Source organism: Diadema setosum, chromosome 16, assembly GCF_964275005.1.
Source record: "Diadema setosum chromosome 16, eeDiaSeto1, whole genome shotgun sequence".
Taxonomy (NCBI): Eukaryota; Metazoa; Echinodermata; class Echinoidea; order Diadematoida; family Diadematidae; genus Diadema; species Diadema setosum.
This window is the reverse complement of record NC_092700.1, coordinates 4,125,042-4,149,530: the sequence shown is the minus strand read 5'-3', so window position 1 is coordinate 4,149,530 and position 24,489 is coordinate 4,125,042. Positions and strand designations below refer to the sequence as shown.

Below are 24,489 nucleotides of genomic sequence, written 5' to 3'. Positions count from 1 at the left end.
CATTGTGCAGACATCAGGTGCAAATTTGATTTGTCTATGTGAGGTAAAACGTAATAATTATGCATTATAAGCTACAAATTTTCCAGAGGTCCCTATTTGAAAAAAAAAAAAAAAGAAAAAAAAAAAGAGAAAATTGTTAGCATAAAATATGCGATATTAAACTAATTGCTTAGTGGTCAGAAAGGCTCCAAATTCAGGGTTGAATACGCCTCCCCACCACACAGGCGTAAGACGATACCTCTGTCAATGATCTTTTCCACGTTGCCCAAGTTCTTGTTCGCCTCCTCCAGCTTGGCGGCAGAAATCCAGATTTTCCTGTCCGTAGGGATGTTCTCCCTGGCCTTGTTGAGAACCCGCCGGGCGTTGTCGTAGGTCTCAAGTTTGGCGAGAGCTAGCCACAGCTGCAAAGAGGCACCATGGATGAATATGACTTATCATTATCATGATCATCATCAGTGATTAACATCAAGGCTTTTCTCACTCCTATTGATATCATTCCAGCATCATCCTTCATACCATTTGCATCTTTACCCATTACAATAGCAAATCACTGGAGTATCACCATCCTTGTCATTTTCAGGATCACCATCGTCATCATCATCACCACCGTCATCCCTACTCATTTCATCTCTATGCTCATCAACTTCATCAGCATCACTACCATTAAACATCATCATGATGGTAAACATCAACACCGTATTAAAGAATCCTTAACCTCACCACCATTAACAATCATGATCATGACACCTACCACCACCAACCACTGGTACGTCCTTTTTGCCTTCAAAATCATCACTGCAATTACCATCATGATTATCTTTATCGCTGGAATTCACTATCACCATTATCATCATCATTATCCGTTATTATCATTCAATCATAATTATTATCACCATCGTTATCATCACCAACACCATCATCTTGAGCATAATCACCATCATGGAACATTAACCCATTGAGGACACACTGATTTTGCTACAACACGGCTGCATTTCCCATAGACTCCTGCATAAGTATACTCGGGACTCGTCCTCAACAGGTTCATCACAATCACCATCATCGTTACATCCAATGCCACACCACCACCTCGCTACCACCGAAACAATACAGAATTTCTGTCTCACCTCCACACTGGTGGGGCAGCATTCCACAGCTCTGCTCAGGAGGATTTTGGCTTCCTCTGGTTCCTCCAACTCTACCGCAGCCTTCCACAATCTCACCGAGTTGGGGATGTGCTCCAGGGCTTCACATTGATGAGAAATAAAAGGGAAATACATTGTACATGTTTGACTCACGAATGAAAAAGGCAAAAAAGAACCTCAGTCTAAAATCAAAACTTGTGTGTGGATGTCTGGTCATGCATTACAAGTGTTTGCATGTTATCTGCCTGTGAATGAATTTAAAGGTGCATAGTCCCAGTAGTGAGAGGGCGCTGTTGATGATACTGTCGATCACCGCTAGCGTTGATACGAAGATTACCGAAGTTGAGCTGTCATCAAGAGTAAAGTGCGTAGGTGTTGCTAAGTAACGTTGCCTTCGTTGTCTTCTCTGCGCATCGCGCAGTCTGTAGTAATGCTAGGGTGCATGCATATGTGCTTGTTATTATGACATTACAACAGAAGTTTGCTAAAGCTGTCATCCCCCTCAGCCGAATCATGAGCCGAACTGTGATCTGACCACTGACTACAGTGAATCGGACTTCTTCGAACTCGGAGAAGTGGGTCACAGCGTATGCGCTAAAGAGGAGTCGATAGCGTAGGTCTCTATAGGAAACTTGTGCTGTGCGCCCGTGTACACATTTGACTAAAACACCGCTACCATGTACCTTTAACTCTCTCTGTACCAGGGACTGTACAGCGTATACAATCCTACATGTATGGAATTTTCTGCACCAACTGACACTTGCAGAGCACATAAAGGGTTAATACATTCTGAATCGTGAATCTCTGGAGTCAACTCTCGGATACTTTGAAATAATTCTTATATCTTGATAAATGCAAGTCTCACCTTACTTCTTTCTACCTATGTAGAACTTCTATGTAGAACTTTCTACCTATGTAGAACTTCACCTTACTTCTTTCTACCTATGTAGAACTCTTACTTCTTTCTATCTATGTGGTCAATCTTGATTGGTTTCCATTAGGATAGAGTTGATTTAAAATTGATGTACTCTTGGTATTCATACGTTGTATCTCTTGTCATCACTGTGATAACACTTGGCGGTAAAAAAACTTTGATAATTTGCCCTTTATGAATATTGAGCATAATTTTAATTGTAAGAATCATGGCTGTTGTGTATGTACTCATTGTTCCCCTTGCCTTGACCTGGACTCACCCTTCCGGTAGACCTTCCTCATTGCTCTGTGGTCTGTCTCAAGGGAGGCAGCTCGGATCCAGATGCGCACACACTCGGGGAGGTTACGGACTGCCTGGGCGATCACCGCCTTGGCTGTGTCACCGGGCTAGAAATAATGAAGACATCGGAACAATCGGTACAGAGGCAGAGTAAATGGAAGCATGTGGGTTGTTGAAGTTTAAAGGTTGGGTCCTCACAAACTTGTAAAGTTTTTCCTCTGGATGAAAAAAAAAAAGTTACTTGTATAATGTATTAACTTGTTGAGGACAAACTGATTTTGCAATAACACACATTTTCCATAGACATCTGCCCGAGTATAATCAGGACTAGTCTTCAATGGGTTAAACATGGTTGCAACTTTGCTTTGAAGCACATTTTGAGATATTCCAAGTTGAAATCACTGCTGGTCCTTCAATCTATAATAATCATCATATTGTGAATAATGGATTCATAAAGTAACTTATTTCAGGCAACAATCAATTGATTTTAGAGATAAATGTAATTGTTCATTGATTTTGTGGTCCTGGGCTACTTTAATTTGCCTCTGACCTGTAACCTTGAAGCCTCCAACCAGAGTTCTTCGCTGCGAGGGCAGATCTCTGTCCCCTTCATGATGGTGTTCCTGGCTGCCTGCAGCTTGCCGGTCACCTCCTCCAGACGGGCCGAGGCAATCCACGCTGCCAGGCAGGGGAAAGAGAAGATGTGACAAGACATGCACAACATAGCGGCATATCTGGAGCGATATAATCTCTTTATCACACTCTCTCTTCCTCTCTCTCCCCCTCTCTCCCTCTTTCTCTCTCTCTCTCTCCTTCTCTTTCCCTCTCTCTCTCCCTCTCTCTCACTCTCTGTTCCTGTCTTTCTCACAGTACAATTCTTACTCCATGAATTCCTCAGATTTGTTTGTTTAGCCGTGTAAGAAGAGATTTGTATATTTTGAATTCCACAAAATTAAGACATCAACTACTGGAACATTTGGCAAGGAAAAATATTCATGTGCCTTTATTTCAAATTCGTGCTACACCCTGTAGCTTCTGGTTGCCCGAAATGCCCCAAAATTTCAACACGGCAAAAATTTAGACTTTTACAGTAATATTTTGGAGACACCCAATTCTGTTTAAATGTACATGAATAGAAGCAAAGTTCACTGACGAAGGCCTACAATGTAGCGCTGGAAGTACATAGGCACACATGTAGTTACTGCTGTTACTACCTACTTACTACCTAAGTAGTTACTACCTACCATGTTGTATACAAGAGGCACTTACCAGGTGGATGGTTGGGGTTTGTTTCCCTCACAGCCTTCAGCCACTGTCTGGCCTTCTTGACGTCTGAGATGTCGCCAGCATACGAGGGCAGCATACTCTGAAGGTCAGTGAGGTAGCCCTTGGGGTCAACCACTGTTTGACCATCCACAGAGTCGGAAACCTGGTAGGGGACCACAAACAAATGAATTTCCTTTTATGGGTCTCTAGCTTACATCATATTTCAAACATCAAATGACTGATTATTTGCCTCATTTTTTTTTTCACGTTTCAAACACAGAATTCGGTCTTTCACTAGTCATTTCAACAGTCCTTTTGTTTCCCTGCAATGTCCTTTAAAATCACATTATTAGTAACTAGTAACATACATGTACACATGGAAACATGCAGGGTTTGCTCCATTTAGGGAAGGGTGCATTCCAATGTCCGTTGCAAGTCACAAAAAAAGTACTTTATCAATGATTGATAGATACGTTTAACGTATGGTATGGGAGGTTTTTGTGGGCGTATCCAGGTAATCTAAAGAAAATAGAAGAAATGTATAACAAACTAGAAAAACACTCAGAGAGTACAGACCTCCGTCACGCTGGAGCCAGCAACTCAAATTTCCCAAAATAGTAGCACTTTGTTTATGTCACTGCACTGCGCCCTGCCAGAGCAGAGCGTGCACTTTTGTGCATGTATGTAAACCTCCAGTATGCACAGCTTGAACACCAAGTTCATTGACCATATATGCCAAAAGATAAAAAATTCTTCAAAAATCCATGACAATTCCCGGATTACAGTAACATTTGAATGAGATGTTCACTGTGTCAATATGGACTTGTTACGTGTATGCAAGTTTCATTTTAATCCATACACAAATTTTTGAGTTGAAATGTATTTTGCAAACAGTCAAACCAATGCCGATGATCACTTTAATAACCTCCTTCCTAAATTCCTTGGCAGAGGTAAATATACATTACTTATCTAGATATTCATTTGGTCAGATGAGGGATGTTGAGGGTATCAGGAGTCAACACAAGTCAACATACAATTGCATTACACAGTTCCTTTAAGTTCTTTACCTGACTGAGCTTGACACCCATGAGGGTGTTTCGAGCCTCGCCCACCTTCCGCAGATCGTACTCCCCAGTGGGGGTCAACATCCCTGGGGTCATGGCCCCAGGGTAGGGGGTCTGCAGGCCACCGTACTTCTGCATCTGGGCATCGACAGTGTTGGATGTTCCCTGCCCCATGGCGTGCTTGGCCAGAAAGCTGTCTGGAACTGGGGTAATCCTGGAGACCGGATGGAAGAAAGCAACTAAAAGCAATGAAACCTCATGATTTTTTTTTTTCCACAATGTAAAGGAAACCAAAGCTCATATATAAACATGCATTGAGTGAAAGCAGCAATATCAGTAAAACACATAAAGTCAGAAAATCCATTCATTACATGTATGTCATTTGACATCACTTTGGACAACAATATAACAAAACTACTACAACCTACTGTGGAATCCCACAAAATTTCTCTTTTCATAAAAAGTACACATTCCATTAACTAGCTACCAATTGAGGTATGTTCAAAATAATATCATTCCCTTGGCTTTCTAAAAAGAGATAATTCAAGTGCATTTTCATTCATACTTTGGCTACAAAAGTGAAAATATATTGAATGTCCTTTAAAACACTGACATACGTACTTGTCTGCTTTTGGGTTCCTCTGATGCTTGTTGCGGGCATCTCCCACCGTAGGGATGCTGTTCCACTCATCTTCCGACACCTCTCCCAGTTTTCTCTGTTGAGTTTAAAAGGATCCACATGTAGCATCGTGATGACCAAAACCAATTCACAAAAAGAGCAATAGTGGCCTTTTCAGAGAACCACATTCTATGTGAGGACTGCAGGTTTTATTGTGCAGCTCACACCCTAACCTCCTGTCTTTTGGTATGGCAGTTTGTTAATGGATAGATAGATACATGGAGATAGATACATATAATAAATAGATAAATACATGTAGATAGATAGATAGCTAGATAGGCAGATATTGGTTTATGTATGTGTCAATGTGTCTTGCTGTGTCTAGATGAGGGTGATATCGTATTATCAAAATACCTTTTGGTGTTGATGTATTTTTTTCACTGTACTTTTATGTAGGGGCTACAATTCTGTTATTGCCCAGTTGCCCCAGGCAACTCAAACTGACTATCAGGCAAGTGATATAAATGGACACATGCCTGCTACAAGAACAAGTATGAGGCCTTGTCCAAATACCCATTCTGATAAGTGGAGGAAATAACCTTGCCTTGAACTTGTTCAAGTTTCCATTCTCCATTTCTATGAAAACATTACAAACTTCCACCTTGGGCTGAATGATTGTGGTTCAGGAGATGGCAAAAGATTCAAAATGATTCAAAGAACTACTACTCACAGATTCATCTAGTGTATACCCCATATGTACAACATAGCGGTTTTATTGTTACAGGCTGATAGTCAGCGAATAATCAAAGTGCCCAAAAATTGACACTAATTGGACAAATGAAATGTTAATCATCCTCAAGACTGGACACTGCTCTCTTCTTCTCTTAATAACAGGATAACACTTTATCTTCCAGTCTGACACTAAGGTTCTCAATGACCAATAATATCAAACAGATTGGAAATTTGTTCCAATTACAAACACAAACAAACAGACAAACAACATATGTGCCATATATAGTACTCTGAATGAGATGATGGTGACATTAGATCTAGATGAAATCATGTGTCAATAAGACAAGGACACAGTTTCCACAAGATAACTCCAAATTACTGTAAAACGAGGTGTGTTTACGTGCATTTTAATTTCATGAATTTTGCAAGAGCCAAGATTCACGAAATTAATATGCATGTGAACATTCTTGTCTACACTATATCCACTGAATGTTTAGCGGCAACTCACGAAAATTTCATGTCACGAAAAAAGCTGTCAGCTCCAATTCCCAAAAATTTCATGCTGCGAAAATATCATGTTTTACAATACGTGTACCCGATGACTTCATCCTATAATGCCTCACAAATCAAAGCCTGTTCCAGTTTGTCATGTGATGTGGAAAGCATCATAAATTCAGACTCACCTTGAGGTCAGAGAACTGTTGCTGAATCTTTGGTCTCTCCTGGCGATATCTTTCAATCTCCTCCCGGAGACGTTTCTCTCTGATACCAAGAAATTATAACAATAACAGCCTTTCAGAGCTAAGATGAATGCAGAATGTGATACAAATACATTCAAAAGGCTCCAAGTTTAAGAGAAATTATGAATTTATATACAGCTAATAGTCAAACCAGGAGTGAAAATTGTATAAGGGCATATCACAAAGGCACGGTGTCCTTTTCTTGTTTTGTGTATTTTTCTTCTGTTTTCCCATGCCCACTGGGGTATATATATTTTTTTTCTTTTTTTTATAGTCTTGTTTCACACAATCCTGTCTTTTCATTTCCTCTCAGGTGTTACATTCTATGCTGCATTGCTGTCTAGCTCTAGATTTTGAAGTATGTAGTACTGCCACTTTGCAATGCTTTCTGAGTCTTTTATTTTACATTAGATATCTTAGTGATTAATGTTTCCTCAAGAAAATGAAACCAAAACACATCAAAAGTTGCAATTTCCAGTTTACCAATGAAAGAGGCCTGATCTACAATACACTTGCAGTGCAGGCTTAACCCTAAAAAGACTGGGGGGGGGCCTAAAAGGCCCCCCCCTCGACATTTCGCGCGATTACTCAGCAACACACAATGCTCTCGCCGCGATGCTCTATGACTTTTTTCTTTCGAGTTTCCCGCACATTTTGACACCAAATTTGTGACGCCCGGGGGTACGGTTCTGAAGTTACATAACTTTATGTACATGCACGCGAGACCGAAAATGGCTCAAAAATGTGATTTTGTGTACAAAGTCAATACAAATTGAGTTTTATCACATGGTTCATATAAATATGCTTATTTTTACTCTCAATGGCTAAAATCAATTTGTTTTAGTAGTGTTATGCTTCAAATAGGGTCTGCCACAAATTTTGCTAAAAAAACAAAAAAAACAAAAGGTCGAAAAAACAAAGAAATACATAAGAAATTCATAAAACAATAAAATAAATAAGAAATTAATTTTGATACCGAATTTTTTTTCAAGTACATTTGCTAAGAATGCTACAAAGAATATCTAGACCAAAAATGAGCACTTTTGGAGCTTTATTTACTGATTTAGATAAAAAAGGTCTGATTTCTCGCATAAATTAGCATAATTAATCAAAATAAGATAAAAGAAGACTATTTTGGAAAATTTAAATATACGATCTTGTAGATTACATCTCACACTACCATTGTGCAAATTTCCGCGGCGATCGCGCGATCCATGGCCGAGATCTTAAGGGGGGGCCCTTTAGGCCCCCCCCCAGTCTTTCGAGCTACCAAAATAGCCCAGTCTTTTTAGGGTTAACTAGGAGAGAGGGAAATCATTCCTGATTGTTTTTTGTTTGTTTGTTTGTTTTTCCATGGAAAGACATCTATCTATTTTTCTTCTTCGTCGCTCCTGACAAACTACCTTCTTTCCTTGCGCTTCTCATCCATCCGTTTGTCGATTGCATCGTACACAGCATCGGCTTCCTCATCATCCTTCTCATATGGACCCGAGGAGAAGAGACTTCCGCCGTAGCCAGTGAACTTGGGTGAGAAATGTGAGAAGTCACAAAATTAGACAACACTAGGAACATTTTCATTGTAAAGATTTTGAAATGTGGGCCAACATTAGGGTCATGTCTTTTTGATTCATCGTTCTCGCCGTAAAAAAATGTCAAAACTTGTGTCGCAATTATTTGCAAAGAGCTTACCCTCACATGTGAATAGTGGTATACATGTACTTAAATGCCACAGCTGGTGAAATTAGAAAGGCATATCATGTCCAATTCAATTTCAAATAGTGAAAGGACTACCCAGGGTGCAACTACTAATGCAAAAAAGCCACAGAATTTTAGTAACACATTTTCACAGGTGCAACACATTACATTCCAACTAAGTTGTCAGTGCTAGTATATTTAAAAAAGAAAAGAAAATAACAATAATAATGAGAAAGATGTTTTTGTTCTTGATATTTTAGTTTGCTATTAAAACCTCTCCCAATTCTTTTGATTCATTTTTGAAGGGGTTGATTTGCACTTTGAGCCAGAGGGCTCATGAATAATGCACATAAAAAATACATAATACACGTCATAAATTCTACAGTAGTGCTTTTTTTTATTTTGGTGTTTTTTTATAGAAAGTAGCATGGAGAATGACAATATACCTCATCGTAGTTGGAGTCATTGAGGTCTTCATCCCCACTCCCTTCATCATCATCATCTTTGTTCTTCTTCTTCTTCTTGGGCGCTGGGTGGCGATCATCACTGCAAATGAAGATGTACAGTTATAAATACTTAATAATTTGGCTACCATGTTTGGGGAGGGGGTAGGGGTGTGGTGGGGAAGAAGTACAAATGGGATACAATAATTCATTCATTCATTCATTCATTTACTCATTCTTTCATTTTTGTTTTATTTCTAAACAATATACCTGAATATCAAAAGGTTTAATCAAAATACTAGTATATTTCATGTAACACAATACGACACAGAAAAGCATCTTGTTTTATTAAAGACTGGAGATGATTTTTTTTTTTTTTTTTTGGGGGGGGGGGGACTGCAAGCAGTATAATATTTATTTTTTCTTCCCATAAAGGATTGACAACTATTAGTGTTTGAATGTTTTATTTTCTTTTTTTTATAATTGCTCAGTTGTTCAAAATGGCTAATGGTAATACAGTGTGTTTGGTCTAGATATAATTATTCCACATGAAGGCCAGGGGTAGAAAAACTGGGAGATTAATATAAGGTACATCAAGAAACTATAAAAGGAAAGTGATAAACCACTTTTTGATTGGGAACTGAACTGTTTTGCAGCAATGTTGACAACCAAGCAACAGTTAATAAAAAAAAAAAAAGAAGAAGAGGGAGAAGAAAAAGAATATTAAAAAATTCTTTGACATCTCCCCAACATGCAGTGTAGATGAAAGACATTGTACATGTTGTACAAAAGTTGCAGGGTAATTTGTCTGCACACTCACTTGAAATGTACATTTTCTAAGTGAGATTTACACTTGTTTTGTACACCATGCAGTCCATTTTGCCAAAAATGCTCAAGGTTACGCGAGTGGCATCAATCAGAGTTGAAATCAGCATCCTCGAATTGACAAGAAACCATCAAGAAACATTGTACCGGGTATAATATAAAAAAAAAACAGGGTCATGTGACCTCTAGCCTGGACTAATGCCACCTCTCACTGACAATACAACATTTCCACTATCATCCAGCGATAGTTCCGAGGAGCTGCTGAAAGGAATTATTACTTCTATGTTGTACGTTCAACTTAGGGTATGGTGTTACCCTGCTCAAGTGGGGGCTTGACACCCTCTGTATTCAAAACTTACTGGTGGAGGGATTTACCTTATATCATTTGCCTCTCTTGCGGGACCAATGTCAGACCGAGTCGTGAATCCTGTGGCTCTGAAACAAAAGAATAATCAAACAAAACAGAACGTAAGCAAAACAAAACATTAGCAAAAAAAAAAAAAAGAAAAAAAAATGAATCACAATTATTTTTTTTTTTTGACATGTATACATCCAGAAAATTCGGTCTATAGCAATCAGTGACAGCAGTCAATGAAATAGCACAATAGCAGTACTCCTACAATGTATGTCCACTTTAAATTGACACACACAACAGCAGCCTGCGTTGTCAATTTATGAAGGTGCAGCAGATCTATGAAGTATGATTTCTTGGACTCCATTCCATAGTTCAAAGGTACCTGGTAGAGCAGTAGCACTACTGGGGTACTGTTAATAAATGGAAGTGGGTATGTGTAGCCACGCTGATCATAATGAATCGGAAATTAATATATTCATGGAAATTAATGCACTATTGCACTTATAGTAAATGGCGAATTGTCACAATATTGGGGTTTTCTCAAAATTTTCTGTAGATCGTGATTTTTTGTGCTATTTCCCCTATTTTGGAGGTGCTGAGCTGAACACAAATCCACTTGTTGCCATTTTTCTAACTGACGTCTTTACCTGTTGCTATGGCAACAAATTATTTTCTTTTTGGTAACAGAATGTGTATTCCTTATTTCACATCATAAAAACATGCAGTAAAAACAAAAATAAGCCAATATAAACATCTCTTTAATCAAATTAACAATCACAATTCTTATAATGCCATGGATACCTTATAGCAAAGAAGGTTGCCATGGTAACAACTATTCTTAATCAACCTGCAACGCAACGTCACATCACATTTATCACGCATCCAGCACATACAGACAGCGCGCAAGCTGTGAGATTTTCAGAGCGATCTTGCGCGCTGTCTGTGTGCTGGATGCGTGATGTGATGGTACGTCACATTGCGGGATTCCAGAAAAAGCGCCCTTAGGTCAACTGACGGCAGAATTGACAAAGAAAGTGAACCTGTCATACCTACAACAATGTGATTAGTTTGCTAACAAACTGGAGTACGCACTTACTCTATCAGTGTGGAATAGTACGGTAATTTGAAATACTGTATATGCACAAGATCAGGTTGTTTATATAGGGCTACTGATTTTATTTTTCTCATTACGAATTTTTTATAAAAAGATGTCAGAGTGACTCAGACTTCAGCTCCAATAGGCCAATTTGTGCGTGGAGAGGTGAGAGCCGCAGAAAAAAACAAAAAATATTTAGTCGCATCAGGCTGCTAGGTGTGCGTGCGGCAGCCTTGCATTGAACGAACCCGCTGGCGCCCGTATTTCGTTGGGTTACTGTGCATCAGTTGATGAAAACTCAAAAAAAAAAAAAAAAAAAAAAAAAAAATTGAAGTTTTTCTTCTTTTCATCATGGACAGTGGAAATGTGTGTGTATTAAACAAAAAAATCACCGTGCAAAGTTGTGACAATATGTCAGATGTGAGATGAATAAAAAGTGAACAGGGAGCTTCACGAGTCTCTCTCCCCAAGGGCGTCATGAGGCTCTCCGGAGGCCTCGTGAGGCGGAGGAGTGCATGCTTGTAGTGTATGGGGCCGGGGGAGCAGGCCTCTTACAGTAAGTAAGTCATGAGCAGGTGATGAGCGGGTTTCCCGGACTGATTTTAAGTAGGTAACCCTATCTATTGATAGAAAAAAAATAATAATAACGATTGGGGTGTCGATGTGTTGAACATCAAACTAACGTCAGACCTCTATGCATTTGCCTTTGGACTGCATTGGACCCCACATAATCATTCATGATATTGATAATGATCCGCAGCATAGCAATCGATGCCCAACAGTTAATGGTATAATTCTAACATAACAGTTAACGTTAAAGTTTATGGGTAATAGTGGGTTATATTAATTATACTGCTTAAAATTTTACTAGACAAAAATATGGGCGATGCCATGACAATCAACAACGGGGCGGCAATATGATGGAAAACCAACTAGAAAACAGAACTCTAACTACACGCAGCCGCTGTCGCAAAGCGACGCGGCTGCACCTGTATTCCTTCACAGACGTTGTCATTTTTCAGTGTGGTTGTGCGACTCCTTCAATCATTCAATAATCGGTATGCGATTTTTTGCTTAATTACGTCAAAAACTCACCGAAATCTGTGGCTGAAATCAGGTCTGTAAACGTCCTTATTGCTTCACTCCTCATCTGCGTGTTATTTGAATGGCATTCACTCTCGTATACTACAACGTACAACGTAGGTAGTCGGAGAGCTAGAGGGCGCCTCTCCGACTACCTACGTTGTACGTTGTAATTGTAGGTACTGTAGTATACGAGAGTGAATGCCATTCATAATAACACGCAGATGAGGAGTGAAGCAATAAGGACGTTTACAGACCTGATTTCAGCCACAGATTTCGGTGAGTTTTTGACGTAATTAAACAAAAAAAATTGCATACCTGGTACCGATTATTGAATGATTATCATAGATTACGATAATTCCTTGTATTTTAGTTTTCCATGATTAATAAAGATATTCATGAAGGAGTCGCACAACCACACTGAAAAATGACAACGTCTGCGAAGGAATAGAGGTGCAGCCGCTGTCTCTACAGCGGCTGCGTGTAGCTAACACTAACAGAACTCTAGCCCTAGCCCTAGCTATAGTATGATGTTAGAAAAAAAAATAAATAAATAATCCCAGCCCTAACAAACGACAGGATAATCTAACACTAGGCATTATAACTGCGTAGACGATTTGTCCCGCAGCACAGGCCACTCAATTTACCGCCATTCATTTCGTCATATACCAGTAGCCATGTCGAATCTGAACTGAATCTGATAATACATTGTCAGTGATTGTAGGCCTAGCTAGGCCTACTACTAATTTGTACATGTATAGCCGCTAGCCGGGGACTTCTTTCAACCTCCATAGACGATAGACTTCGCACATAGTGAAGACGCACAAGCAGAATGAGAAGGGCCCGATATCACGATTAGGCCATATTCTAATTAATTGACAATATACATTATAGAGGATAGGACGTGGCCGTTATATTTACCCTCTTCCTAAACCTGGAACATAGCCCAAGGGTGCGGGCATGTTCATAAATTCTCGACGCTTCTTGTTGACGAGTGCTCCGGGCGCTGCCATCTTGGAATCGGTGCTGGAACAATTTATCAAGAGCGCCACCTACGCTGATGGTTGGCCGTCAACGTTGGATGTCACCCTGTTTCACGTAGAACTTGGACTCGAGAGCCAAAACTAAAATGTCTTACAAGGTATTGTATGCCTATTTTATCACCTGCGTATGTTAGTAAGCTGTAGGCTCTATCATTGCACAACATTATCTCTTACTAGCAGTTGTTTTACTCATGCCATGAGGCCGGTACGCGTATGCTGACTGCTTGGATTGCTAGTAGTAGTAGAGACACAAATTTCAATACGTGGGACAATGACTAATTTTTCCAGACGGACCCGTTGTTCATACATAGTCTCACATACAGATCATGTTCTTGCTCTCGGGGTAGGCCCTAATTCGTTTTGTCACTGTGTGATGTGTTTGTTTCTGTTTGTCTCTGTCTGTCTGTTTGTGTGATCTACGTGTAGGAACTGCATTTCTCTACCAACTTCATTCAAATTGCCATAAATCAGTAATTTGTACATGATTTTCTTACTCCTGGTTTGATACCGGTACCTGAACTTGAAGGATTTGTCGTATGTCAGTATGATTAGATGACTGACTTCGAGCTTCAGTTTTAAATTAAGTGCAAGCTGTGATCGCTCGTGATGAGAAAGTTGTTTTGAGCAACAACACAAAAGTTAATATAGTTATCGACGCTTCCAGTGACTGATTTGATTCATATTGTGTTCACAAGTGAGTGGGGATATTAAAGCTATTACTGTCTGTAAAGTGTAAGTACAGTGCAGTGTATATTTTGTGATTTTGGTGCAGTTTGGTGAAGTGGACTGTGAGATATCTACACTAATAGTAATATGGAAGTACATCATAGCACCCATAAATTGCTATTATGACAGTATTATGACAGATTATGAAGCAAGTACAGTTAAATGTAAAGTACAATGATTATGCAATTGCAGACTACAGCATGCTTACACATACACTGAACTGCAACATTATAGCTTAGTATAGTAGTAGCAACCACACGTTACATGTTGTAGCTGGCCCAAAGTCCACTTAACCTTACTCATAAAATTTGGTTCTCCCACTTTTTATTTGACTTGAAATTTTAATAGTAATTTCCTGACTAAAAAAATGATGTGATTTTTTTTTTTTGAATTTGTGCATTTTTATTTTCTTTATTAAATTTATACAAGATCAAACTTAAGTTAAGGTTTCAATGTATGATGTGTGGACATAGTAATAGTCTACTTGTGTCTGCCTGCAAAATAAACCGTTGTGAAATTCCTGTGTGACATCTTGCAGATTCTAAGGGCTGTAAAGTACAGTCCAGTGCCTGTGGTGGCAATGGGACTGCTACAGGTGAAGGCTGATTCTGGTGCTGATCCACAACAGATGATCCAGGCTTTGCCAGTCACTGTAGTGAGGCCCAAGGAACTACCCATCTATGATGAACCCAAGCCAGCAGAATACCAGCTGCAACCAGAGGGACCAAGCTCCTTGAGGGATGGTGTTTCTGTTGTCCGCAAATACATCTGGAAATTTTCAGATACATTTCAGGTGTGATTTTGAAGTTAGTAGTAGTACTACATGTATGGTAGTCATTCCACACTTGAGATATTGCATGCGATATGGCTCAAATGAAACAGTTTCTGTATTTAATGACCCATATCTGTCTCACATTAAATATGCTTTCAAGATAAACTGATAGCTCTTTGTATTGACCGATTCTGTGACGCGCTATGTGTATTTTTGGCATGGGCGCAGCCATAGTGGGTGTATCAGCCGACCCCCCCTCCGCACTCCCCCACCCCTCTCCCTACATTAGCACTCGCGCAGAATGAAAAACTGCTTTAGCCAATGGGCGTCTCGTACTGAGTGCGCGAATGCTTGCTACTGCGCGAGCCTTTGCTACAAGTGCGTGATAAACATGTTACCCGGGGGTGGGGGAGAGCAGGGGGGGTCGGCTGATACACCCACTATGGCTGCGCCCTGTGCCGTAAAATGTCTGCTGCCCTCAACGAACCCGAATCGGTCAATACTTTCACTTTACATGTACGTGTATGTCGACCACGTTTATTTTAAACTAGGAAGGACAAGTAAGAAAAAAAGTAAGAGAGAGGTTTTAGTCAAAGTCCAAGGATGTTCCCGTCATAGTATAGGGTATAAAATGTATTGCCTTATGAACGGCAAGAATTCGCTAATAAGCTTAGTTTACTTGTGAAATCTACAAAGAAAAGAGGGTAGGGGGACGATGCCTGAAGATATTCCACTTCAGCAGCTCGTCCCTGTTGCAGTAAGCACTGTATTTTCTTTTATTATGTAATTATTGAAATACATGTTTGATATTGATCTCCGCAATGATTCCTGTCTTCTTTTTCAAGGGGGCTGTCAACATGACCAAGAGAACATACCGAACGACAGAAGAAACATTTCAGAGTGAGTATTACTTTGCTTAGTCATGTAATGTTTGGGACAAACATTCATTTAATTTATTTGTTATTTGTTGTGTTTTCTTTTTATCTTCTTATCTTTTTCTTTTACTTTTTCTTTTTTGTCCATGGCAGCTGCTTGAATTCATCTAGAGTATTATAATAATCTGGCAATTTTGTTTGTTTGTTTGTTTGTTGTTGTGTGTGTATTTATTTATTTATTTTTTTTATTTTGGGGAGGGGATTTGGGGGGTTTACGTCTTTTTTTTTTTTTTTTAGTTCATCAAAGAGTAATTAATGTGAAGTGGTAGTGACATGAATGTATGGCTTATCTTTAAAGAAAGATACAATGATATTTCTTTTTTTTTTCTTTACCAGCTTTATGATGTTAATAACCCCTCCAGATGATACAGTCTTCATCCGCAAAATGTGATATTTTGTGGTATTTCTAAACTTTGTTCTCCATCGCACATTCCATCAAAATATGTCTCAACAATGCACTTTTTCTTTCATCCAAAGGTGTTGTCAAGTACATCAAGACAGAAGAAGGATTTTATCCAAGAGCAGGTGTCATTTCCATAGCAGGAATGGCTGGACTTGTTCTTGCACGAAAAGGTAGGCTTGTAATAGTAATGATAATATAGAATATTTATATACCCGGTAGCGCTTAATACATCATTTTCCAAAGCGCTTTATAATTGTCAAAACAAACAAACAAACAAACATAAATCAGCTTCCAATACAAATAATCAGCTATACATAATCATCAGTTATGTTCTAGAAATAAATGGGTTTTGAGTTTCTTTTTAAAAATGTCAGTGGAGGGGGAGGACTGAATTTGAGTAGGGAGGCTGTTCCAAAGAAGGGGGGCACTAACGGAGAAAGCGCGGTCACCATAACGGTTGTGGGTGCGAGGGCCAAGTTTTAGCTGAGCTGTAGATGATGATCTGAGGTCTATGCGTGTAGCTGGTCTGGGTTTCGATGAGATCATGTCAGTGAGATACAAGGGTGAACGGTTATGGGTGATGTTGTAGGTGATGAGAAGGATCTTGAACTTAATTTCTTGTGTAGATTGCGGATGGCATGATGAATTCATAGCTTTAATGCTGCTGTGACGGTTTTTGAAATAAGAATAATGCTGCATACGATTATGTTGTACGTGTACCACTATTCACCTATATTCGCCATGTGTATTCACGGACCCTGTTTGACCCCTTCGATGTGATTGTTAAATGCTGACACCATGTTTCGAACTGCTATGCTGACACCATCATGTTTCGAACTGTTACAGTTTCATCTAATAATGCATCCCTGATCTGATTCTCCATCCATAGAACTACAGTTAAACTCGCATAAGTCGATCTTCTCGGGACTGAGCAAAACACATCGACTTAGGCGATTTTCGACTTGTGCGTAAGTCGAAAAAAATCGACTTACAGTTACACCACACGTACATAATATGTATAATGTACATGTATGTTGTCTATTCTGGAGCCGGGAGCTGGAGCGGTGTGCCCGATATTTGCCCTTCAGCAAGACACTTTATCCTCATTGATGCAGGCCAGGGCTCCACACTAACTTTTATTTTGGTGGCCCAATCGGGCCACCAAAATGATTGATTTTTATTTTTTGGTGGCCCGAAGAAAAACCCCCAAACAACCAAGCAAAAGTAAGTCGGTCCTACGTTCGGTCCGAAAGTTACCGTTATTTATTTCTGATTGTAAAAGCAATTGTCCACCATTTACAAGTATTTTAATACCTTCCGGAGCCGAATGTTACCGTTAATCATTTTCAAATGTAAAAACAAGCAACCGACATTCATTCTAGGATCTTATGGAGCTGAATATCATCCTTATTCATTTCCGAACGTGAAAGCAAACATCCGTTTTTTATTTTATCATCTAACTGAGCCGATTGATACCGTTAATCATTTCCAAATGTAAAAGGAACAATCTGTTACTTATTTTAGCATCGTACGGAGCAGAATATTACCGTTATTCGATCTCCAGATTCAAAAGCAAACACCCGACATTTATTTTAAGATCGTAAGGAGCCGAATGTTACTGCTGTCCACTTCCGAAAGTGAAATGAATCATCTGACAATTATTTCAGCATCGTAAGGAGCCGAATGTTATACTGTATGCATATTCGAACGTTAAGGCAGACATCCGACATTTACTTTACCATCAAACGCAGCTGAATGTTATTGTTATTCATTTCGAAATGTTAAATAGCAAATGGCTAATATTTATTTTACCATCTTAATTATGGAGAAGAATGTTACTGCTATTCACTTCCGAAAGCAATCATCTGACATTTATTTTGGCATCTTCCGGAGCCGAATGTTACATGCTATTTACCTTCGAACGTAAAAGCGAACATTCGGCATTTATTTCATAATCTTACGGAGTTGAATATTATTGTTATTCATTTCCGAAGGTCAAAGGGGTCATTCGACGTATATTTTAGCATCTTCCGGAGCTGAATGTTATTGCTATTTACTTTCGAACGTAAAGCGAACATCCGGCACTTATTTCATCATCGTACTAAGTTGAATACTATTGTTATTCATTCCGAACGCCAAAGCAAACATTCAACATTTATTTTAGCATCTTCCGGAGCTGAATGTTATAGCTATTTACTTTCGAACATAAAAGCAAACATCAGACATTAATCGGACGGAGTTGAATACTATTGTTATGTATTTCCGAACGTCAAAGCAAATATCAAACATTAACTTTACCATCAAACGCAGCTAAATGTTATTGTTATTCATTTCGAAATTTGAAAGTAAACATCCGACAGTTATTTAGCATCGTGTGGAGAAGAATATTACTGCTATTCACTTCCGAACGTAAAAGCAATCATCTGGCATTAATAATTTTAGCATCTTCTGGAGCCGAATGTTATTGCTATTTACTTTAGAAAGTAAAAGCAAACATCCGACATTTATCTCATCGTCGTACGAAGTTGATTATTATTATTATTCATTTCCGAACGTCGAAGGGATAATTCGACAATTACATGTACTTTAGCATCTTCCGGAGCAGAATGTTATTGTTATTTACTTCCGAACGTTAAAAGTAAACATCCGGCATTATATCATCGTATGAAGTTGAATATCATTATTATGCGTAGAACGTCAAAGCAAACATTCCACATTTATTTCAGCATCTTCCGGAGCCGTATTTTATCCTTATTCATTTCCGAACGCAAAATCAAATATCTGACATTAATTTCAGCACCCTACGGAACTGAATCTTACCATTACTCATTTCCAAAAGTATAAGCAAACATCCAAAATTTATTTTAGTATTATACGGAGTCGAATATTCCCGTTATTCATTTCCAAAATTAAGAGCAAACATGTGACATTTATTCTAGTATCTTATGGAGCCGATTGTTACCGCTGTTCATTTCCGAAACTGAAGGCAAACATCCGGCTTTTTTGGTGGCCCGGCGTGCGTTTTTGGTGACCCAGATCGCAAATTAACCATTCGCGAAATCGTGATTCGATTCGCGAAAAGACTCCGCTAAATATAAGGCATAGATCGCTACACTCGGCAGGGGCTACGTCGTCCTTTCACCAGGTCTCGTTACAAAACCAAAATCTCGCGTGAGTTCTTGCGTTACCTATCGTTAATGTTAACGAAACATCGTTAATTTACGTTAGGGATCGTTACTCATCGTTACTACAAACGTTAATTTTCCCGATCGTTAGTTTGCGTTACTAACGATTCAGGTAAAACCGCTTGCGTTAATGAAACGTTAATGTTTATTAACGCAAATTTCTTTTGGTATATACTGTATGTAAGCAAAAACTGGCGTCTCGTGATTTTGACAGTGATTTATCACACAATAAAATCTTATTCGACTTAGGCACAGTGAATTCAATGGTTTTTCCGTGAAAGTGTTCTTGGAATTTCATCGACTTAGGCGAGTATTCGACTTACAAAAATTCGACTTGTGAGTGAATTAATACACGTAAGTCAATGGGGGAAAATCGGGACTTTTTAAAATCATCGACTTAAGCGATTATTCGACATATGCGACGTCGACTTAGGCGAGTTTAACTGTAGTTCGGCCCGATACCAAATAGCTGGTCCAGTTGCATACTCACTAGATCGGTCCGCCTTGATTCTAAAATCGCCCTCCTTTGACCAGGGAGGTGCCTCCCTGCTTTGACCAAGCTTGAATGTAGACCAGACCGACTTGATCTCGGAAAGATATAGGTCATGACCCAGTTATACATCCACGCGTCTCTGCCTTCTTTGAGAAACTGGATGACCCAGTTACACGTCGTTCTCATGGTAACTGGATCGCCCAGCTTTATGGCACGCGACATCCCCAGATCGTATATAAACGTCTGTTTTGGTAATTACGGGAGAGAAGAGAGGAGAAAAGAATTCCCCTTACGCTCTGCTTTTACGAGACTGGACTAGGAGTTAGTAGTTCGAGACCGCTCGATGTGTTAGCCCTTTTAATGTCTCGCTGTTACATATGTGATGTTGTTTTGACGCTCGTCTTTTCAGTACGTGATGTCTTCTTTTAATAAAATACGAATAAAGTGAACTCGATACTTCTCTTGTTATTAATTCAACTCTCCTCTACGACGAATTGTATGGGATATGCGTGTGCGTGAAATGACAATTTGAACCCTCGCCATCCATGACATGCATCCACAACTCTCATCACGAACGCACCCAGAAAATTCGTCGCACTGCCCCTGAAGTTAGCTCCAGTCTGTCTCTCCCCCACTTATCATATACAATGAAGGAATACAATGTGCGTTTCCATTTTTTTTTTCTTTTGTCCAACTGTGATGCTGAAGACAATATTTAACCATGTTTATTATTTTAAAACACTGAGCTTCCTGCTGGTCCTACATGCTACTAGAGTGGCTGATACTTTGGAAATATGCAGGTGTGAAATAGATAGACGACTTAATAAAATTGGAACAATGAAAATGGGTAGATGATATAACATTAATGTAAAAAAAAAATAAAAATGTTCAAATATAATATTAAACTTATTAATACTGTAAAGACTGAACAACAAAGTTATGTCATGCAATATGCATATGCACAGCATCAACAGATGTGATTTCTCTGTGTGTGTGTGTGTGTGTGTGTGTGTGTGTGTGTGGAGTCAAGTTAATGAATATTAATGTTTTGTTTTGTTTTGTTTTTTTCTTACCATCAACACACTATCAAAGATACAGAAGTTCTTGTGTAGAAAGTAAACAATCTTTGTGCAAATCCAGTGTCAAATTGGTGTCTTGTAGTCCAAACTACCCAAAGTTTCCTCACCATGTAATACTGTGCCGATGTTCACATGAACAGCGTATCTCTATTAATGTGCAAAAGCACATTGATAGAATATTACATGTATGTGTCAATACGTCAAGGGTCATAGGTGAATGGATGAAATATGGTGGCATACTTTGAAGGTCATTATATCCTTTTTGAAAAGGTAAAGAAACTTTTTGTGGATAAAGAATAATGTCTCCTAACATTCTGTATAAAATCGTGTGGTGATTCTCCTTACAGAATCTTAAACAAATATGAAAAAATATACCCATGTCACTCGAGAATATGCTCCCCCTTTGTACCGAGAATAATGGTTAAATTTGTTGGGGGAGCTGAATAAATTCACTGGATATTTTGCTTACTCGAACACGATATCTATAGCATTAAGCTTTCCCCTCCATCATAAAGAAGTTTCCAGCCTTAGTATTGTGAGGAAAAGTCTGGATACCTACTCCTACAATATACATAAGTACATGTACATGTACAAATTTATGAAAGGAATCTGATCTTAAAGTTTGCAAACGGGACAAAGTTGCAAACAAGAAGTATTTCAAGTTGTCAAAGTATGTAATGAGGGTAAGAAAAGGTGAATGCAATTTGCTCCCCTTGTGTTGAAATAAAGAGCACATATTCAAGTTAATATGATATATGGAAACCTTAATGTAAAAATAGGGTTTTCTTCTGTAATAGCTTTGTGATGCATGAACGATTTTTACTTCCTTCACAGGGGGTTTTATCAGGAAAGTGGTATACTCGGGAGGTTTGATGACTGCCACCGCCTCCCTCTGCTACCCCTACAAAGCGGTTCGCATTGCCAAGACTGAGATGGAATGGGTTAAGACTAAAGCGTCAGAGTTCTACCAGAAGGACGTCCAAACTCCAGTGGTGAGTATCAAGATGCAGTATACCATTGTAGGCATTGAGATCAAAATAATTGGTCGCCTAGCAACCCTACACAACAGAAGTCAGTGTTGTAGCGGAACAGATTAGTCCTTCTTGTAGAATCACTCGAACAAAAAAAAACAACAACAACAACAACAACAGAAAACCCTCTCATAAAAGAGGACCTTCAAATTGGGCCTGATGCATCCTAAATTCTTCTGTCTAATATCCCAACAGTCATAGTGGGATGCCTCAAGACTTATAGTTTGTCTAGTGTACCAAACTCATTAACTCTTTATGTGCCACGTTTGCACGCCCGGCTCAGTCAACGGCGTGCCAAGTTTGTATATTTTGCTCAAACGCACAAACCCACCCAAACCAGTCGATATATCGCCAAATGCCAGATTACAGTGAAAGCTGAACTTGCCTTCCCGTTCCTCGCACATGTATCTTGCATTGTGCGGTGATTGAATATCAAGCAGTGTTCCCTTTTAGATTTGTGAGAAAAATCTACTAGGTTTCTGTCACTGTCTTTGTGTTCAAAAGTCATGCCTGGAGACAATAATGTAGCTACTGTTATTTTAAAGAAAGTAATCATAGATTTGTCATTAAATTTTACATCAAAGCAATGCTTAGAATTTTATCTAGAACTTTGCTTATTACAGGTCCAGCAAAGCAAACATCTAGGAAAAGGTTAGATAGAGATTAAAAACAGAAAGTTTTTCAAAAGCATGCCTACATTGCAGTTTCAGAATAATGCGACACACAGGGGTTTTACACCGTGACATATATAAGTATTGTAGGGATTTTACCAAAGCAAGTGAGGAATACTTGTCAGTAGACCGCAATTACACACAAGTGTATACATGGAGGATGTAGCAAATCAGAGTTGTCAAGGGAGGGCCAACCTTGATTCTTCCCTCATTTAACTCACATACAGTGCACTCCCATTATAACGAACATGACTGTATCGAAATTCCTTTTACAATGAGGTAGAAATTTGGGCTCCAACATTATCAGCTCTATGTTCTTTATTGTTTATTCGCTCGATTATAACAAAATTTCATTGTAACAAAAAAATAAAAATAAAAACTGCTTGTCCAGAGCAGTTTGTTGTAATGGTAGTGCACTGTGCCTGCAAAATGAGACCCCTTCCCCCCCCCCCCCCCCCCATCCTGAGAAGTGCAGTCATGGTGGACTGATTTCTGCACTCCCTGGTCTGATTCTGTAGGTCGAAAAGGTGGCAGCTGTGGAAGCAGTTCAAGGGGAAGAGAAAACGCCGGTGGACGAGACGCAGTCTAAGGAGGAGACTAGCAAACCGGAGGAGAAGGCAGTTGCTGAAAGTCAGGAGGACCACGGCCAGTCTAAGCCAGAGGACAAGGACATGTACACAACCAGGAGCTGATTGTTTCCAAACAGGAATGAACTCTTCACCTTTCTTATGGTGATATGTCCTGCTATGCCAGGGCAGTATAAGAAATAAATTAACGGTATCCAGGAAAAACAGAAATAAAAGAAGAACTGTTTTTCAGTGTGGATACTAACTGCTTGCTGGCACTTAAACTTCCGAAAGTATTTTGCATCTTGTGGATTATATTGTAAGCATATTGCATTGATTTCTTTCTCCCTGTGTAGCTGCCATGGCCTGAATATAAATACACATGTACATGTTGGATATTATTCAGTGTGCGTCCAGTAAATTCTGGTCATGACTCACAGTCTTGAAAGTGTACCTACGTCTACAATGTCTCACAAAATGACAGAAATGCCCAACAGCAATGAGAGAATATCAGTCATCAGATGTAGTTTACTGCTTTCATCACTCATTGTCACTATTAACTGTAAGTCCCTCTCCCCCACACATCCCCCGGTGGCGATTTACATCTTGATCGTTTCACTTGTGGCCTTCCTCAGGTGTTCTTTGATTTGAGTCCACCCAGATGAGACCAAATACAGTTGAACCATGTTAATCTATTGTACAATTGTAAAAAGTTTGATAGAACAGCCAAGGACTAGATGGATTTTGTAGATCCCAACTCTCAATTCTTTGCTTGTTTACCCTAATATGTTGAAGATCCTGGCATAATAAGGCAATTGTCATTTTTACATCCTGTATTCTATTAAAACCATTTAGGACATGTCTGGAGTATACTCAGGCTGACTCATTAGTCTCTCCTCCCTGTAGCCAGTTATTAGTCAGCTATTATAGCAGCGATGCTAATGATAATTATGACAAGCCCCCTTCTAGAATGGACAACGTGAGCTCTATTGGGAACAGCTACACTGTATTTTGCGCATGTGAAAAGCAATATTTCATTATTATTATTATTATTATTATTATTATTATTATTATTATTGTTATTATTATTATTTTGCCTAATAGGTACGGGTTGTTTTACAATCAGGGTACGCACTTCTGTCTCACGGGGGTGAAAAAAAAAGTTTTTTCGTATTCCCTGATTTTTTGTCGCTGCATTGTAGGGTATAGTTGAATTTAAATAATCTAAAAAATTGGAGCTTAAAGTCTTCAACTTTTCTTTTTATTGCATGAAACATGCCAGTGGTGATAAAAATCTAACCCTCAGACCTCT

The 24,489-nt window shown here is 39.1% G+C and overlaps 2 protein-coding genes across 2 annotated transcripts in view; one reads left to right on the top strand and one right to left on the bottom strand.

Annotated features, from left to right (window-relative positions):
* Positions 1-13,398, bottom strand: part of LOC140239962 (pre-mRNA-processing factor 6-like) — a 28,667-nt gene extending 15,269 nt beyond the window's left edge. The window contains exons 1-12 of the mRNA XM_072319776.1: positions 13,195-13,398; positions 10,115-10,174; positions 8,918-9,017; positions 8,180-8,298; positions 6,720-6,798; positions 5,307-5,401; positions 4,689-4,899; positions 3,625-3,784; positions 2,906-3,033; positions 2,336-2,462; positions 1,125-1,243; positions 239-401 (exon numbers count right to left, since the gene is read on the bottom strand). Coding sequence (XP_072175877.1) covers positions 239-401; positions 1,125-1,243; positions 2,336-2,462; positions 2,906-3,033; positions 3,625-3,784; positions 4,689-4,899; positions 5,307-5,401; positions 6,720-6,798; positions 8,180-8,298; positions 8,918-9,017; positions 10,115-10,174; positions 13,195-13,286 — 1,453 coding nt within the window. The 5' untranslated portion in view covers positions 13,287-13,398. The remainder of the gene's footprint in view (positions 1-238; positions 402-1,124; positions 1,244-2,335; positions 2,463-2,905; positions 3,034-3,624; positions 3,785-4,688; positions 4,900-5,306; positions 5,402-6,719; positions 6,799-8,179; positions 8,299-8,917; positions 9,018-10,114; positions 10,175-13,194) is intronic.
* Positions 13,299-24,230, top strand: LOC140239961 (MICOS complex subunit Mic27-like). The gene is made up of 6 exons (XM_072319775.1): positions 13,299-13,414; positions 14,581-14,835; positions 15,660-15,714; positions 16,227-16,322; positions 21,744-21,901; positions 23,130-24,230. The coding sequence occupies exons 1-6, from the start codon at positions 13,403-13,405 to the stop codon at positions 23,301-23,303; spliced, it is 750 nt and encodes a 249-aa protein (XP_072175876.1). The 5' UTR covers positions 13,299-13,402; the 3' UTR covers positions 23,304-24,230.
* Positions 24,231-24,489: the final 259 nt, after the last annotated feature.